This window comes from Cryptotermes secundus, unplaced genomic scaffold (genome assembly GCF_002891405.2).
Source record: "Cryptotermes secundus unplaced genomic scaffold, Csec_1.0 scaffold5, whole genome shotgun sequence".
In the NCBI taxonomy this organism is placed as follows: domain Eukaryota; kingdom Metazoa; phylum Arthropoda; class Insecta; order Blattodea; family Kalotermitidae; genus Cryptotermes; species Cryptotermes secundus.
Window position 1 is genome coordinate 5918280 of NW_019724742.1, and position 19443 is coordinate 5937722.

Consider the following 19443-nt stretch of genomic DNA (forward strand, 5'->3'; position numbering starts at 1 on the left):
TAGAAATATTTTTTGTAAAGACAATTTTCCAACAGACCAGTAGACAAGAAGTCTCACTCAGACATAAATTAGCAGGCTGCAGGAAATTAAATGTTTTGCTATTTCTAACATAATTTCTTGTGTAATCTCCCTTTTTACATACTGAAAAGCTGTTTGATACTTGTTAAAAATGGCATTCTCTTGCTTTTTAAAACTGTAAGATATGTGACTTTAGGTAATTATATTGAAATGATTCCTAAATAATAAATAGAATTGTATCAAAATCGAATGTATATTTCTATTTTGAAGTGCGGACCTGGGCTATTATTTATAGGGCTGAGGTGGCACTCTGTACAAGTTGAGTTTGACATGCCTGCTGTACAGTGTACAGACGAGCAACACGTCATGTTCTCACACGAGTTGCAAAGTGCATTGGTGTTAACGGTGGAATTTTCGGACATGTATTATACTAGGTAAACTGTACCAACTCTGTCACTTGAAGAAGAGAAACAGTACGCAATATCGATTTCCTATCAACAGTTTTGGAACTGTACAGTGAAATAGCTAACCTTCCGCCATCTTTGAGCCGATTGTCAAGGTAATGTGGGACCCTCAACGTCTCACAACCCTATGGGTCTTCACGGCCTGTTACAGGGATAGCTTTACTTTTACTTTACAGTGAAATAGCTCTATCTCGGAAACCGTTCGGAGTAGGACACATGTACGTGTACACTTTTCTGTGTAGAATGACTGATACTATGACTTCCCAGAATATTGACCCTTCCTCTTAGGCACGTACGCTGATCCTGAAGATGGTGACTTCACACCGAAAAGTAGAACACGACACTACNCCCCCCCCCAAAGCTCTAATCATATATTAGAGTCATATTTCAATTAACGAGTTTCAAATAATTAGAATGGATTCAACACTTGGGCTTAGATGCGAAACCGCGAACGAAGTCGACATTGAACGGGTTGTTCCTTAGATTACGCCGTAGATCCTGCAGTACTGTGTTCGAGTCCCGGCCGTAACACCAGTTTTCCTTAGTTCCCCAAGAAAATCCGGGACAGTACCTCGGTTAAGCTACGATCGTTTTGTTCCAAAGCGTCTTCAAATTCCTCTTTCATATGCCAACCGCCGCCATATAATCTGGATACTGAGGCAGCGTCTACACGAGCGCTCAAACTGCGTCCTTGTAACGAACGCGCTTTGCTGAGGACACCACATAGTTGCAGAATGCGGTGCGTAGTTTCATTGCAGACAAAAAACTACGCACCGCATTCTGCAACTGTGTGGTGTCCTCAGCAAAGTGCGTTCGTTACAACGGACGCAGTTTGTGCGCTCATGTAGACGCTGCATGAAAGCACACACACGAGAAGCTGGCAAGCGAGCCGGCAAAGTTGCGTGTGGGGGCAGGCGGAACGTAATGAAACAGTTCCGTTTCATATTTGTGTTTTCTTGGTTTGGTGTTGTGCAGATCACAATCGCCAGCAGCAGGCGGACGGTGCAGGGTGTAAGCCGGGGGTTGAGGCGCCTTTGTCCAGCAAACCAGGGGAAGCAGCAATTCCATCATCACAACGACCGACGCCGCCGGAGATCTTGCTGCCGCATCTGCGACATAGCTCTGCCGGCTTTGAGGCGTTGTGCGTCTTAGTGCACTACCTGGTGTACACTGTGAGTACAAGGGAATGTAAAGTTGTTCCTGTAACAGCCCGTGGAGGCCCATTGGGTTGTGAGACGTAATTCTCTGTACAATCGGCTCACAGATGGCGGTCAGGTCAGCCTTACTCGCCGGCCGCCCTTTACCCACCAGAAAGATTCCTGGTACTCATTTCTGTTAGAGGCTTAGTCGAACCTAGTACCATAGTGCGGCTGGAAGGATTAAGTCAATTGAAAAATCCAATGACCTCATCGGGAATCAAACCCTCGACCTTCCGGCTTGTAGCATAGTGCCTCAGCCAACTACGCTACCGCATGCCCTAAGGTAGAGCTATCCTGTTAACAGGGCGTGGAGGCCCATAGGGTTGGAGACATCGAGGCTCCCACATTTTATTGGACAGTCGGCTAACATTGTAATTCAATGTAATAAAATGTTTTTGATAGATGACGATTAAGTAAGGATCTGACACGCTTGAAGGCGTATGCCGGTAACAGGTGTAAAACACAGCGTAGAAAAATAAGCTTGCATACTCTGCATCCTCATAGATACTACAGTAGTGCAGCTGAGTGCGAGAATGATCTAAGTATGCAGTTCTGCTAAGGGTACCACTTTAGTTACTCTGAACAGGCCCTTAGCAGAGCTGCGAGCAATGGAGTCAGTTCTCTTGCATAATAGCATGTATAGAAAGCAGATTGAGGCTCTGTGCTACAAGCCGGAAGGTCACGGGTTCGATTCCCTATGAAGCCCTTTGGTTTTTTTTAATCGAGGCCTCACTATGGCCCTGGGGTTGACTCAGCCTCTAAGAGAAATGAGTACCAGGAATCTTCCTGAGGTGTAAAGGGCGGCCGGCGCGTAAGGTTGACAACAACACCGCCATCTGTGAGCCGATTGTCTAGAAAATGTGGGAGCCTCAACGTCTCACAACCCTATGGTCCTCCACGGCCTGTTAAAGGGATAGTTTACCTTTTTTATGAATACAGTACGTACCATGGCAGACTTGTTCTCCATCAGGAGCCGAATTTAATGGGACTAGCATTTGTGAGCAACAACATGGCATACTTGTACTTTCCAAGCAACAGAAGTATGCTGTAACAGCACGTGCACTACTACCCAGTACCCAACATCGGCATACAACGAGAGCCAATTTCTTCGACATCTCAAGGGGCAGCATGCAAACCTAAGTTGCAGCTTTGCGTAGCACAGTATGGCTCTGTCAGCAAGACGGAAAGCGAATTTAATGCATAACTCCGTTGGGTGTTTGAAGGGGGGGAGGGATGGGCCTGTTGGACATAAAGAGCCCAACAGGCAGGTCCCTGTCCCAGAGCAAAAGGAAGGGATTGGATTTGCAGATAGGAAATATACGATAGTGCTGCTTAGTGGCAGAAGTGGTTGTTGTCCTACCAGGGACAAACAAAACGACTCCAAGGAGTCCACCGTCAGCCCCATTCGCTCCCCAGCTTAAGACGGAAACATAATTTAACTGGAATACCTTCTCTCAGAAGGACCTAGCAACACGCATAAAACTGCAGACATCTCCAGAACACGGCACAGAAACTGTAGAGCTGATGCCGTGATCCTGAGAAGAAGTGCTCTGCATTCGCAGGAAAGTCTAATGAGGTCCAGGACTCCAGAGGGGAATGCACAGGAACTATCAGATATATCACTGGAATGTACCGAATTCGTTGAACTCAAACGCCATCCTCACCGTGGCAAACACTTGCATAGTCTTGCATGACTGGAGAAGCTGGCGCAATTCCCGAACACGAAGTGAGAGGTACCAGAAACATGACCCTCAGTAGCACGATCGGCCCTGTGTGACCATGGCTTACATCTGGGCTATTTACAGTACGTGATTTTGTGTCCAGCAGTGACCAAGTGCTGTAAGTGCTGGAACAGTTCTGTGGTTCAAGAAAGCGCATGCCCAAATTGTAACGTTTCTGTGTCAGCCGAACAAGAGCACCTGTTTGAACTGGATGGAAACATTCCTAGAGTGAATAGTGAGTGACCCGTGACTGGATGTGAGTGCAGTACTTCACTCCAGAGTCCAAGCAGTCCGGCATGGAATGGAGTCACAAGGGATCTCCACCACAAAAACAATTCAAGGAAGCCATCAGCTAGGCAAGTGCCTAGGGCAGTGCAGTATAAAAGACCCGGGAAACTGTCAAAGAAGATCGTCATACTGCATGACACCCTCATCCAAATTTCACGAAGGCAACACTGGCAACATTGGGCTGAGAAATCATGAATGACGCTCCTAGCAGTCCTGTCATAGTCCCCAATGATTTTCTTTTGTTTTGACCAATGAAGGCGCACCAATCACACAGGAAATGCAAACTGATGATGAACTCAAATGCTGCGGGCATCAATATAAAGGGCATAAAGGGAGAATCTCTTGAGAAGCTGCGAGAGTCTGGTGAATGATGCATGTATATTTTTTTTGTAAAGGAAAAGGAGTCCAGATTAAGTATCAATCGCCCTCATAGCGTGAAACAGGTTTGTTTTTTCGCCTAGAACTTTCTCTCTTTAGAAAATAAGGAGCTCCAAGAAGGTTTAATTTCATTATTTTCTGTCATTTTGTGTTATATCTTCCGATCACAAGATGTGGCCATGGCAATGCAGTTTTAATTCCTGTTGTTTCACTTTCTTTGTGATAGGCCTCTATAAAGCCAAGCCTCAATTTTCATTTCCTGGTCCATTACGTTTAAAATTCTGTAGCAGCACACTTACAGTTAGGTTACTGTCAGACACATACAGTCTCATGCAGGAAGGAACAGAGGTAGATATGAAGACCGTTGAGCTTTTCTTTACCAGTATGTTTGATATCGTGATATGTTGCTTGTGTAATATCATTTACACTCTCTCTCTCTCTCTCTCTCTCTCCAGATATTGCTGTAATTAATGAGTCGGTGCACGTACATGCAAGTTCTGCCTTAGCAGTGATTTTAGTACATAAATAAAGTATAGGGTTCAATAACTATTTCTTATAACAGATTTCCAGAATTCACTGTTTCACCTAAATAATTTTATTCTGACTTGTGTTCTTATTCTTGTAGTAAGAAATATGTTTTTCTAGAATTAGATGTGAAATGCATGGTTCCTGTTTTTCCTTCATTCCTTTGGGCCATTCCTTAGTTAGTTGAGAATGGTGGGCCACATTCCTTTGTTTCATGGGTGAAACGTGGCCCTGACATATTAACATTATACAGTAGTTCACATTGTTTTGCCATCTGATTGCAGCTGGATGCATTTTCCACACCACAATTACGAAAAGACTTGGAGAGTATGAAGACTGAATGGCTGAAAACTAAGCTGAAACTGGGTATGTTCTGGAAATTGTGTGAGATTTGAAGTTCTTGTGATCATGAACAGAGAGCTTACAGTTGTCTGAGTTGTGTTGCTGTGTAATCAGGTAGATACATGTAAGATTTGAGGCTTTCACGGCGGTGACTATGAAGAAAGCAGTCTTCTGGGATTTGGCACCGTGTATATGTGGTGTTAACCGNGCACTGGGAAGACCAAGGCATAGGTGGGTGGACAGTATTAAAATGGATCTTAAATAGATAGGATGGGATGGTATGGATTGAATTGTTCTGGCTCATGATAGGGACCAGTGGAGAGCGTTTGTGAACACGGTAATGAACCTTCGGGTTCCATAAAATGCTGGGAAATTCTTGAGTAGCTGCAGAATTGGCGGCTCCTCAAAAAGGGCTCAACTCTATGAGCAAATAAGTAAGTAAGTAAGTAAGAGGTGGAGGTTGTAGATTTTTCCAAAACATTTATTTGTACATGTCTATCAGACTGCTTGTCATTACATTCCTGAAGACTACAGGTACTGCTTGTTATATGGGAGATTGAAATTTTAATTTTAATGTACTTGGCTGATTTAGGCAGATTTCAGTTAATAGTTCTCACTTTAATGAAATTATTTGCTGACTCTTCAGAAGGGGTGAGGAGAAGGAAGTTTTGGCTTGGTTAATGTTTGATTTATTTGATTTCACCGTCTGCAAATTTTTTCAACACAGTTGTCACATTAATCAAGGTGAACCTGTACTCTTATTTTGATAATTGTGGTTGAAATATATTATAAAAGCAGTTTGGTAAAGTCAACGTTACAAAAGTGGCTCTTACCTTTGAGTATTGTTTTATGAGGTCATTAGTTGTTGCTGACGCTGGTTTCCACTATAATGATTGCGTTTTGAAGCTCTGATTTCTACAACATCATCATCATCATCAGTCGAAATAACGTGTAAAAATTAAGTTCCTACTGCACCAGGGTGCAGCTTCTGCACTGCAAATGCTGTTTAGGGCAGTGTGAGTGAAAGCTGCTTGTTCTGAGGATCATGTAGGACACTGTGAGAAAAGTGCAGTATACATGTATTATTGCAAATTTTACAGTTGTGTTTTACAAGGTTAAGGCTAACATTTAGACACACTCGTGAATCATTCATGCTGTCATACCGAAATTGTAACAGATGTTTCATAATTTGCTCCTCATGTGAAAAACATGGACATTGCATTTTTTTACTTCTCTTCTGGTTCAATGCCACCAGTGCAGACTGTCATTGAAAACACTCCTCAGTCAGTCATATCTGCATAACTCATTCCCCTATGATTCATGTGTAGCGTGTTTTATTTATTGTGTCAGGAAGGAAGGGAATTATGCATTCTTCACCTAAGATATGGTCATTCCCTGTCACTGCCTCTCTGTGTAGAACATTAAAGATTGGATAACACTGAAATCAGGAAATTTAAATTTTGTTCGTATAGTAGAAATAAATTATGAAATTAATGCAGAGTGTAACAAATCCAGTGCATTTGCTTCCTTTTATTTATCTGTCTTGAAAACTATAAGACTTATAAAAAAGTGTATTGTGCAAGACATATGTTTCATTTTTCTCCTGCACTTCTTACCAAAATAGTTTTTTTACTGTTGCAGGTATATAGCAAGTCATGATAAGGATTGTTTTGAAATGCATGTAGGTCTTTTTGTTACACGTGCAGTCACTGTTGTCTGATTTGAACCAAAACATGCTATACTTGATGTCATTGAAAAATTCCTGAATTCCTGTGGATGGTGTAGATGGCAGCAATTGAGGCTTCCCATTTCACCTACAGATATAGTCCCGGCCAGCCACCCCTGGCCTATGTCCTTGTTGCTATGGAAGGTTATCTTATGGCTATCACCACCAAGACTTGGATGAACAAAATGACTATATGGTTGGAGGGGAATATCAGAAAGTGTAGCGGAGGGGTAAGCCTGAAACTCCAGGAAGATGTGGATGACAATAATCCATTGGACTTCTTTCTGTGTCCTTATTATAGCTGCTTTGATGCCCATGGGATGCAATCAGATTAAAGTACAAATAGTTTAATTATAGGAAAACAAATATATTGTGACGTGTTATCTTACCCCCATTGCCGCGACAACTGCTACAATCAAAATGCACACTTCCACGGCAACAAATACGTGGAAATTGTGGAGTTCCCACAGCGACAAATTGTAGCAACGAATTGTCTTTGAGTAAAAACGGGAAATGATTGCACTTTCTAAGACACAGATTGTTGAACCAGCAGGAATAATTCACTTCCGTGGTAACGAGACATTCTTGGGATAGTCGCCATTGAAGATAGTTGAGATCCAGCCATGGTCAGAGACAGCTGGAAGATAGCTGCCGCAGAATGCAGTTGAAGTGATACTAATTGTACTTGAGTGGGTAAGAGTCAGTGTTCAATAAATATCCACTAAATCTGAGACCCACGTGAAGTTATTTATCATGCCGCATAGGCAACATGCAACAATATTTTACCCCTTTTAAAGTTTTGTAATAATTTTGAGACAGGTCTTCTGAAGTGTTATGATTAATTTTTTCTATTTGTATTGAACAGAGGAAATGATAGAGCATGTTAAATACTTACGTGGCCCAAAGCAGATGAAATTGCATTTCAGTGTCGTCTGCTTTCGTGTTTCCTTGCAGTAATAGTATATGGCTTCCAGAATATATTCATTCTCCTTCTTAATCTACAGCCATAGTTCTTTAATCTGTGCATCCAATTTGACATTCCAAAGGTAGAGTTATAGCACCATGATGATAGATCCTGCAACTGTGAATGTTTGTTTCAGAGGAAGCTCAGGTGAGCTATCGGCGTATGGAAGACACCTTTAAGCAAGAAACTGCGTTGTGTCGTCAAAAGATTGAGGAAGCTGAAGCCACTAATCGCCGTGAGCTGGCTGCTCGGGACACCAAGCACAGTCAGGAAAGCGCAGAATGTGAGCATTCCTCTCATCGCAAAGGGATAAGTTGCAAATACATATATAAGTGTTTATTTTGTTACTTCTATTCATAAGAAGGAATTGTCAGTGGTTTGTGGCGGCTAGTTCTTGTTCCCACACTGTATAGGTGTTATCCTGTGTAGTCTTCCTGTGTGCGTGCCGCTGTTATTCTTTACTACGTGACACGTAGTACGTAGTTCGTAGAACTAGCCGCTACAGCACTTTAGACATAGGGCGAGTAACCCTACCAATTTTAAATTTGGAATTTGGAGAAAAAAATTTTAAAGGATTTTAAAATTAGAACTAAAGATTTTATAGTGCTACTACAGGTACATCAGAATTAACGTGTGTAAAGTGATCTACATCCAGACAGATATCAACGAAGTAGATGTTGATAATAACAAAGAAAGTGTTTAAATGTTAAATTTTGGGCTGAGTGCAGTGTGACAGCGACGTGAGTGTTATACACCTGATGATGGCCGTCTGTGGCCGAAACATGTAGTGTGGGTGAACAAGATCAAGGACACATAATATATTGTTTGCACTTGGGACAGAATTTGTATCATTATATCATTTATAAAATAGTGAAATTAAAATGAATGTACTTCCTTTGTACTTAGTATAGGAATTCATTAGGATTAACATTAAGTGGAACATGATTAGAAACTCAGTCTGTCATAATATGTTTAGGGTGTAATTTAACAGTTTATCACCCTTAATTATGATAATCTTTGTGCTTTGATTGCAGTGGTGGCCCGTCATGAAGCAGAATTATTTGATTTTGAGAAGAGGCTGCAAGAACAGGTGTGTGGTAACAATCCAATAAAGTAGTTCCATTTTACCTGTAATTTTTTTATGGTATGAAACCTGATCTCTCACCATAAGCGAGGTACATAGATTAAGGATGTTTAAGGATATTTGGACCTGATGTTTAGGAACTGATAGGAGGATAGAGAAAAATGGTAGGTCATGACTTTAATTTCTTGAAAGTTTTAGCCATGTTCGGAGGCAGATGAAGGTCATGACAGTTCTGCATTATTGGTATATGCATCGTATGAGACAACTATGCATATTTGAACTAGAACTTCATTCAATAAGTTGAGGAAGAAAAGGGGAAGGAAATATAAACAAGGGAATATGCTTAGGAATTACTGGGTTTCCTTCATCTTATTACACTTCTACATGTGTTCTATATAGTGACTCTTTCCGGTGATAATACTTGTATATACTACAGAGTCGGTGTAAGTTCGTACTGTTTTCTGCGTTTTGAAGAATTGTCCTTTCAGTCATCATTAATGATAACTTTGTGAGTCTGGATGCTGCGTAGGTTAAGTATAGATCTTCAGAGCAGAGGATGCTTGCCTGTATGATGGACACACTGGTGTTTATGTCTCCACAGATTATTATTTCAGATTTTGGACTGTACAGATGCTTTAAAATTGCATCTAGTCTCTTTAAAAATTCATTAAAATCTCCTGTAGGAGCTCTGCACAAACTTAATGCCATTAGTAGTTACTATAGGATTCTGACGATGGTGTATAACACCATTTCTACAGATCTATCTATCCTGGTTCCACGCTTGTAAGTGTTTGCTACAATTTGTCATGAATATTTTTTCTTATTAGCTCTCATGGACTTAGCCTGGTCTCAGGTGTTTATACTCTTCATGTGTTGTGACATTGGTTTGTCCAGTGATTGAGGCTAGCTCTTTCTAAGGGACCCAACTGAATAGGTGTTTTCCTTCACCTGAGGACGGAAACAGATCCAGTTTCCGAAACGTCGTGTTTTTATTTGTTATCTGAAAAACCAGGACGATGGATAAAGTCCTTAATGCCATTAGGTTAACTGTTTTAGTTACTAGTAAAATTGCACAGACTTCTAAGTCCTGTTCCTTACAGTGATGAGAAATATCGATTTTGTTGAAATGTTGACCTTTCTTAACAAAAATACACACACCTCCCCTCTTTGTCCTTTTCGACAAAAGCTGGATCCTAATTGGTAACCATTCACTGAGAGGTGCAGCAGGTCCTGTTCAACCATGTGATGCTCACTTAAACATAATATATGAGGCTTAATGGAGTCTATTTCAAAGGAGTGTATTAATTCATCTCTTTTGCTTCTTAATCCTCTGATATTCTGGTGAAAGATAGTTATTGAATTTGATGATTCTGCATTTTGTCTGTGAGCTTCAGAGATTGCAGAACTATATTTAATATATGTTAAGCACCTGTGTGCTTTTGATTTTAGGCTAAAAAGGAGAGGCTGTATTGAATTGAATTGAATTGAATTTATTTACATTCTATAAATCCTAAGTAGGTTAGTACCTTTGGATATAGAACAAGTCAAAAGGTTACATGCATAAGTACAGGCAATTTTAGCTTAAAAATTAATATAACTTAATTTTACATCATTCTCTATTTACATTGAAGTATTCATCTAAAGAGTAGAAAGAATGAGCATGTAGATAATTCTTTAACTCTGATTTAAACTTTTTAGTATCATTGCCCAAGTTTTTAATACTTTGTGGCAGATTGTTGAACACTTTTATGCCAGTAAAGTAGACTCCTTTTTGATATACTGATAAAGTTGATGAGGGTAGGTGGAAGTTATATTTTTGTCTAGTATTCATGTTATAGACATCAGAATTTAATTTGAATTTATCTTTGTTGTAAACAACAAATAAGAGAAGCGATAATATGTATTGCGATTGAAGAGGTAGAATTTTTAATTTCTTAAATAATTCTCTACATGAATCTCTACTTCTACATCCTGTAATGATTCTAATTATATTCTTTTGTATTTTAAAAATTATTACACTATGTGAAGAGTTCCCCCAAAATATTAATCCATAGTTCATAATAGAATGAAAGTAGGCATGGTAAACCATCTTCAATGTTTCCTGTGACATAAAAGGCTTAATTGATCTCATCGCATAGCAAGCTGCATTTAATTTAGGTATAATTTGTTCAATATGTATTTTCCAAGACAGTGTACTGTCTACATGTATTCCAAGGAATTTTGTATCAAGTACTTTACAGATTAATTTGTTGGCATAACTGATGTCCAGATCAATTTGGTGGTTGTTTTTAGTTGTGAATGATATGTAATGGGTTTTATCAAAATTTAATGAGAGTAAATTGGCTTTGAACCATCTGTTTAAGGCTTCAAATACAATATTTATGTCATTTTTAAAGTTTTCAAATTTAGAGTTCTTAAATATTATACTAGTGTCATCTGCATATAGAATTGGTTTAGATTTATTGTTGATGGTTTTAGATAGATCATTTATGTAGAGAAGAAAAAGTAAGGGACCTAAAATTGATCCTTGTGGAACACCGTGCTTTATATTTCCCCAGTTTGAAAATGCATCATGACTGGAGTTTTTATTATTTATTTCAACTCTTTGATTGGTTATGACAGGAATGTTGCATAAACTTTACACACGACCATCAACAACCCTCCCGGCAATAAGATGCACAAGACTCTCCTTGCCTCGAGAATTTAAATGAAGGCCATGCCTCGTGTAACCCTCCCTCACAATGGACCATGTATCAGTGACACCAATGTGAGACATATCCCTCCTCATCAGGGCCCGATCAAGCCAAAGATTCATGCTCCCAACCCTCCCATTCATCCTCGGATCATCGTGCCCCTGGAAGAGGTTGACACATCCCACCTCTGTGTTTGATGTCCTCTGCAGTGAAGTTGAGATCGTCTTCAGCTGACTAATAATAGTTTCTATCCAGCCTGTTTCCTGGCCCTCCCACTATAATAATATGATCCTGCTTGGTAAGGTCTTTACCAAGCTTCTCTAGATCCTCAACAACCTTTGCCAGAGGAGCATTTGGCTTGAAAATGCTACATATGTCAAATTTAGAGCCCAGGATTTTTTGAAGCATGGGTCTAATTCCCCTAGCATGACTTTTTCTTTCTTTTGCTTCTATTTTTCTTGGTGAATGATTTCCGTTGCCTGCTTCCATGCTTCAACAGAACTGGGGTTTGCTGAGCAACTTCCAGTGTATCTGTTGCCCGCACACTGATTTTGTTGTTCTGTTTAATCTTACATACATCATTAGCAGATAATCTGCGGCACCTGAACTTGGAATTTTTTTGTTTTTTCCAATGTCCAAAAATATCCCGTTCTATAAAACTATTGCTGATATTTCCAGCTTTGAGTTTGCAAATTTCCTCGCGAGCTGCCTCTAATTCCTGTTCCAAGTGCCTGATTCTCTCCTGTTTCTTTGAATGACTCTGGTGTTTACATGGCTCCCAATACCACGGCCTGCTTCCGTCTGCTACACTGTGGCTGGCACTAGCACAGTTTATGTGGAAGCAAAAGCCACACTCTGTACAAGACAGGCCATTGGTGACCCATCTACAACATGCTCCACACTTATTAGAAAGGCTATTGATACCAGACATCATTTTAGCTATAAGTATTAATATTGAAACCACACTTAGTAAGAGTTCACTTGTGGACATTCACTGCACAACTCTGTTTATCAATACTTAAAATAAGCCTGAAACCAGATGCACTTCACTTGCATGACATGCAAATCGATCACTTTATTCGATGTTTTATATTTAACTTTCACTTCAATATACATCACAGATATAGTTTGAATGATTTGAGTTCGAAAAACTACAGTTCACTTACAGTCATAGCCAACATTTGTTTTCTATCGGGGCCAAATTTCTTGAAATCAATATGGAGGATCTGTTGTCTCTGTTACAAGTTTATAATGTTACCAGATTCTAAGTATTACATGTCTAAGCTATAAGACAAATATCACAGGAATAAACTAGAATCTTAGGTTAATCAGAATAAGTAATCGAAGTTATTAAACTTGCTTAATACTAAAAAGGATTAGCAGAAACTACAGAGCTCCTTTCTGACGTTGCTTCCACCACCACGCCACGCCACTCCACTTATGATAATATAAAAACACATCTTTTAAAATAAGACAGGGGAGAGTTTTACTGAGTTCATTTGGCTCAAGATTAGGCCTTTTGGAAGCTCTTTGGAATACTGTAATGAACATTCATTTTCCACAGAATGCATTGAGTTTCTTGAGCTTTATACTCAGCTCCACACAAGCCATACACAGCATCATTATGGACACCCATAGATCCAAACAACACAGACACAAAGAGACAGCACACCACCATTGGTGCCCACGCAGAATTAAAAGGGGGGATTGTTAACAGTCTTTCAGTACTCTACATTGTTAAATACCCACAACCCCACATGGACCCTGCACAACTTTGCTATGGCTTCAACCATATAGAACTAGTTCCACAAAAAGGCAACCCCACATCAAGCCAGAAGGAAAGTAAATACAAGACAAACTCAACCAACAGTTTTAACATTAAGAAAGTTTGATGCAACACTCCCCATACCCAGTGCTCCACAAATATGTGACTACCTGTGGTATAATGATTTTATTTCATAACAAATTAATTTAACAAAATATTTGAACCTTTATACCAAAGGCCTGAGTACTGAACCAAGACCATACATCAACTTTGGTGGAACTGAAATCCTGGACCTCATGGGTTAGATAGAAGTGGGTTCTGTAAACTACAGTACTGGCTATTTTATGTATTTATGTATCCCTGTAAGTGAAACCATGCTTCATCAGTAGGGAATGTCAGTTTCCAAAGTGATGTCACCCTTGGGAACTGTCTGCACAAAGCAAATGTAAAAATGAAATGGATTGCTCAGCTTGGATTACTGTTGATTTATGTGGCCTAAGCTACAGCACTTACATTGCTCTTTTTGCACTTGAGTTTAACCCCCCAGGCTCCTGAACTAGATGTGTTAGTGATTTTGTAGGTGTATGTTCAAGCCTGACTCTTATATTTTCTAAATCAGTAAGCACTTGACAGTTATGATTTAGATTTCTTTTGTATTAACAGTCCTGCTGATCTGGGGATATTCACCAAATTGTGAATTGCTGGTCTGCTCAGAACTCTTTCAACACAAAATTTTGCCAACACTTCCTTGTGTTAAAAAATATTTGTTGGCTCTGATGTATATGGCGCTGTGACGTAATACAGTGCTCACTAGTCTATAACTGAACAAAACAGCTGCTGGGGGCAGCTTAAGCAGAATTCCCTGCATGAACTGTGCTGCTTGTTGTGAAACTATAACGTGATGAAGTGGTGAATAAGTGAATAACTTCTGTACTGTTGTGATACTGTGTGATGCCAAACACATTGATTCCTCATTCAACCTTCTCTGTGTCTGTTTCCATTGAACTTACAAATGAAGACTTTTTTGGTATACTCGTAGTTCAGTAATTCAATATTGTTAATGAAAGAAGGTTTCATCACCATTGCGACCGAGGACCACCACTGAATCTTGCCCTCTGCAAGTTCATGTATTGTAACCAGCTTTTGTTTTTATGATATACATTTCTGAACATAGCAGACTTTGGAGTGTGACGCTTTGTTAGCGGGTAAATAAGTACCACTGTTTCCAAGAAACCTACTGGCTACCTCCGTCTTGTACCGAACTACACTTCATATCCAGCACGAGAACCCTGTATCATAAGTTATCTGTTTATGAGGGTTGTTCAAATGAAATCTGTTCGCATATTCAGCCATGTTCTGCCCCCACAAGAAAATGCTGAATTACCACAGATTTGGGTTGGATGAGGACATCAAGCCCATTATGGTGCAGTGGTTCTAGCAGCAGTGCAGGCAGGTCCTTGTGAAGGGGATCTGTCAGCAGAGAGATACTTGTGGGCACTAATGTAAAACAGCCTGTACTTACTTCCTCAGGACTGTCCATGAATGGGGTTCATTTGAATAACCCTAGTGTATTTCATTATCTCAGTCAGGGGTTTCAATGAATATTTTGTGTATTTTTTCCCCTCTATTTGTGCTACATGATCTGACCCTAACAAATCTAGAAGGTTCTTAAGCTCTTCAATATTTAATTTCTTCCACTTTACAACCTATTTGTCTCTTGCAGACCAAGTTTTCTTTTTGGCACTGTTATCTGGAATGTACAGCTTAAGTGTGATGATAATGGGGGCTTGGTAGTCTCAGGTTAAGACACCAGACTCTGTTTAAGAGAATTATGAATTCCTTGCTGAGAACTATGTATTACAACATGTTATCGATTCCATTGTAGGTAGTGTTGAACCATCTAATAATGACCCTTACGATGGATTGAAACCAGCAAAGGGACAAGAGTCGACAGAAAAATGGTTGAATACTTATTGTATTGATGGGTTTATAACTTATTACTTAGTGTCATGTACAGTACAACAGGATGCCACAACTGAGAAGTATTTACATTGTAAGACTGTTTATTTGCTGCAGCTGCTGGAGATGAAGGGCCGCTATGAGAAAGAGCTGTCGTGTGCACAACAGCGGCATGCTGAGGAGTTGGAGCGTGTGGCAGCAGATGGAAGAGGCTGCCTGGAGCAAGTTCACCATGAACATGCGGCTGCTTTGGCCCGCCTGCAAACTGATACATTCCAGAGAGAAGCTGAGCTGAGACACAGGCTTGCTAATGTTGAAGAAGAATATTCTGGTCTCAAAGATCAGTCACGAAAGATTATGGACAGCATGCAGAAAGACAAGGATACAAAGTTGCAAGTCACTGCAGGTCGCTGTAAGAAGCTGCAGGATGAAGTAGAATCCCTTCAAACAGTCCTTGACTTGCGACATGAAGAACTTCAGGAATTACGAAAACAGAACGCACTTCTCACCAGGGAGGCTCAGGAGGAACTTCCTGCTGCTCTGCAGCGAGTTGCAGCTCTTGAAGCCAAGGTAGAGGACTTGAAGGTACAACTTCAAATGAAGACTAACCTTGAGAGACAGTTGTCAGAACACAACCGACTGCTAATGGAATCTTTCCACCAGGAATCAAAACAGAGTAAGAGATTGTCACTACACAACGAGGAGCTGCAGTGGAAGTTGAAACAGAATTTGGAAGTAGTGAATGCTCTAGCAGCTCTGAGTGGAGCTTCCATGACTGGCCCTCTGCAAGCTGCATCTACCAATGGTAGGAGAAGTTCTCATGGCTCTGCACAATCCCTGGCCGACTCTGATATTACTGCAACTGGTAATCAAATGTTTGTCAGTAGGACATCTCCACGGCCTTTATCTGCCGGAAGATCTTATAACTCAAGCAGTTCAGATTTGTCTGTGGGCCCTGCCATGGCTAGTCACTCTGCCCTTGGTGAAGATCTTGAAATATCACCACCTGCTTCACCAAAAGTAAAAGGTGTGGTAGAGAAAAGTGATTCTGTGTCATGGGTTGTAGAGATTGATGAAACGCCAGAAGCCTTACTATCCAGGTTAGTTCGCAGAGCAGGAAGTTTCCGGGGCAGTGTGCCACCTATGTCTTCAGTGCCATCGTGTGCTCATGCCAGAACTTTGCCACCACCAAAACGTCAGCGCTACAAGGCTTCGCCCCTTTCTCTTTCATCATCAGCCACGGCTATTACGAGATCCGGTATCAGCAGTCATTCGAGGAATATCCCACTGACTGCCTCCCGGCGATCCCGTTCTCGCTCTGTGTCCACTGATTCTGTGGAAGATGTGGGGCTTGACTATGGCTCATGGAATCCCGAAACTTCTACTCCATTACAGAATTCCTACACAGATGTGGGAAGCCTTCAGTGTGAGAATGACATGGCAGTTCTTACAAATAATAACAAAAGTTGTTTGAACCGTTGTGGAAATCCTACTTGTGTCGACGATAATTGTGAGGACTTCACACAGAATGCAAGTTCAATTATTCATAACTTCAGTGGGGTGAGCAATGGTACTAAGAAAAGAGGAACGTCAGAATATTCTAATGATGAAGACTCACCATCAAAATCTTCTGGATCAAGTGGCAGTTCAGATGGATCACAGAAAGATCATAGTCGGACATGTTGCCAAAATAGGAGACAAGTGACAGATCCATCTGGAGCTTCAGATTCTTTGGATTTGGGAGACCCAGAAGTACTTCCTCTGCCCCCCCTTCCAGGCAGCACCAGTGGTGATCTTTCACTCCTGGCAGCTCAGCCCCTTCCACCCCCCAAGGACTCTGCTGGTGAGGCAATGATATCTGAAGAGACATCCGAAGATGAAAATGAGAATGTAGATGAAATGAATTCCACTTCTGATGAACACAGCTGCTCAGAGGAGGAAGAAACCACCTCATCTTCAGGAAGTTCATCTGATTTGAGGGCAGTTCCTTCAAGGGGACTGACAGAAATTGAAGATGGAGAAATAGAAAGTGCTTGCCAGAATCTGGAACAAGAAGAGGAGGAAGGGGTGGGGAGGGTAACAGAAGTGACACCGGGGCAGCAGAACAAGTTATCAGTAGGGGGAGGCCTGCAGCAGTATCACTTACTGTTGATGTCTGAGTCTGCTACAAGCACAGCCATGGACCTCAGTTGGTCTGAAGACATGCCTTCTGAATCTGATGGTTAGAACAATGCAGTCTGTGAGAGGTAATAGCAACAGTCTTTCCCCCCACCAAAGATTTTATTTTCTTTCTCTGTGTGAGTGTGGTTCCATTTGCTTAACAGCCCATATTAAGTGCACATTAAACAGTGTACTTACAAACGAACAAAATCAAATGTGGAGGCAGCTGGACAGAATTGTGAATAGAGTACACAGTTGGTCAAGCATGGAGTTTCAACATTCAGACTTACTGTACAATATACTGTAGTTGTGTGTTAGTTTTGTTACAGTGTTACACAGAAGAGAATGAAATGGATATTTATACAAGGCAAATATTGGGCATGAAGTGGTGTCTGTATGAAGCACAACCTAGAAGCAAGCAGACTGTGGTTGGGAGTGTACAGTATATTATTAGTCATTTAGAAACCACGTAAGTATCTGGAGTTTGTATTTATTGCAAGTACCAAGTTTCTGAAGTTGTAAAAACCACTAGTATAATTACGTCTTTTCACAGCTTTTTATGATATTACCAGGAACTGAATTCACAGTTATGTACATAATTAACATTTGTTGCCTGTCTGCGTGATGTCTTGGTCCCCTGCATTCAATTGTGAAGGTTCTGAGTTCAGATTTACACAGTGATGGAAGTTTTCATTTGCAGCTTGGTAAGTTCCTTGTTTGTATTTGGCCTGGTGTGCATATTGTTTCGAAAATTTATGTGCTCTACACATTTGAATACCTGAGCCATTATTGAACACTTTCAAAATATGTATGTGTATTCATTTGTTTCTTTTGTGTGTTAAATATGATACATGCCATTATTTGATAACTCACATGGTGTGATAAAGGTTGCAGCTAAACATTTCACAGTCCAGCATTTTGTGGTGCAAGCAACGTTGTCAGGTTAGACATTTTAACAATAAAAAAATATGGACTGCAAGTTTTTAGTGGTTTTGGTGGTATGTCATTGTAAGTTGTTCTAGGAGATGGCATTACTCATAACTTCGGGGTTTTACCGCTTGTTGGTAAGATGTGCAGGAGAGGAATGAGGAATTTAAAATGTTGCACAACAAATAATTGTATGCTGACCTGTCAGGTGCACCTAGCATAGGTGCAAATATTTACATCATGACCCTGAATGGATTGAGCAGCTTGTAAGACTGTTAGTATTATGTTATTGATAACTTAAGTTCACTTGCTATATTCCAGATGCAATTAGAAATGGTTAATTCTAAGATTGATTGGTAAATGTGACTGGGACTTGAAATTAAAGGTAATAATGAGCCTGACAGTGTGCACAGATAAAAATGTATAAAACTGTGCTGTGAAAGATAAATTCTGCAGTTTTTAAATGTACCAATGTAGCTAGTTTTGCTGCCAAAACTGAAGCATCATTTGTACATGGATCTTACTGATTCACAAGAATTGTGTCTCTACCCATTTCAGAACATTTAACAATTAGTTCTTATATTCATTTAAATTATTGTGAATGTTATAATAATGTAAATATATGAAGTGAAACTAATTACATTCAGTATTTTGACTGCAGGAAATGTAATTCTTAGATAAGAGTGGTAATTTTGCTGTTAATACATTTGTTATATAGCCTTTGTATCCAGTCATGTGCTTGAATCAGCTAGTTTTCATCCCTGTACAGAAGCAGACTATAGTTTGTCCTGTCAGAGTGAGTTAACTGAGAAACAGCAGTTGGTTAATTGATGCTCGTGTAAGTGTACAGGCAGCACTGGGCAAACTGCATGCAACAAATGGCTATAATGAATACATTTTATAAGATATAAGTATATAAAGCTGATTTTTACTATATATATGTATGTAAGGTTGTTAGTTTTGACACAGTTGCAGCATCTCATATTTACAAAGCAAATGGTTGCTAGTTAGATAGTGTATACCTGTGCAGCTGTCAATTTGTTTAGATTTCCACTAGTCATTAAAGTTTTGGTATTAATGATGTCTTGAGAATATCTTACTTTGCAGTGTTCTGTCTCTGTTCTTGAAGTGATTCTGTCTTATTTATTTGAGGTCTCTCTTCCTGTTACACATTTTGTTAAAACTTTTATTTCTGTATAAATTTATGTGAAGTATTATTTTTTTTGTTTA

General features: G+C 40.1%; 1 protein-coding gene across 1 annotated transcript in view; it reads left to right on the forward strand.

Annotated features, from left to right (window-relative positions):
• The window catches only part of LOC111862650, a 125324-nt gene extending 106255 nt beyond the window's left edge, over positions 1–19069 (forward strand). Inside the window, exons 11-15 of the mRNA XM_023848184.2 lie at positions 1458–1654; positions 4878–4959; positions 7762–7908; positions 8660–8715; positions 15244–19069. Of these exons, the coding sequence (XP_023703952.1) occupies positions 1458–1654; positions 4878–4959; positions 7762–7908; positions 8660–8715; positions 15244–17352 (2591 nt within the window). The 3' untranslated portion in view covers positions 17353–19069. The remainder of the gene's footprint in view (positions 1–1457; positions 1655–4877; positions 4960–7761; positions 7909–8659; positions 8716–15243) is intronic.
• Positions 19070–19443: the final 374 nt, after the last annotated feature.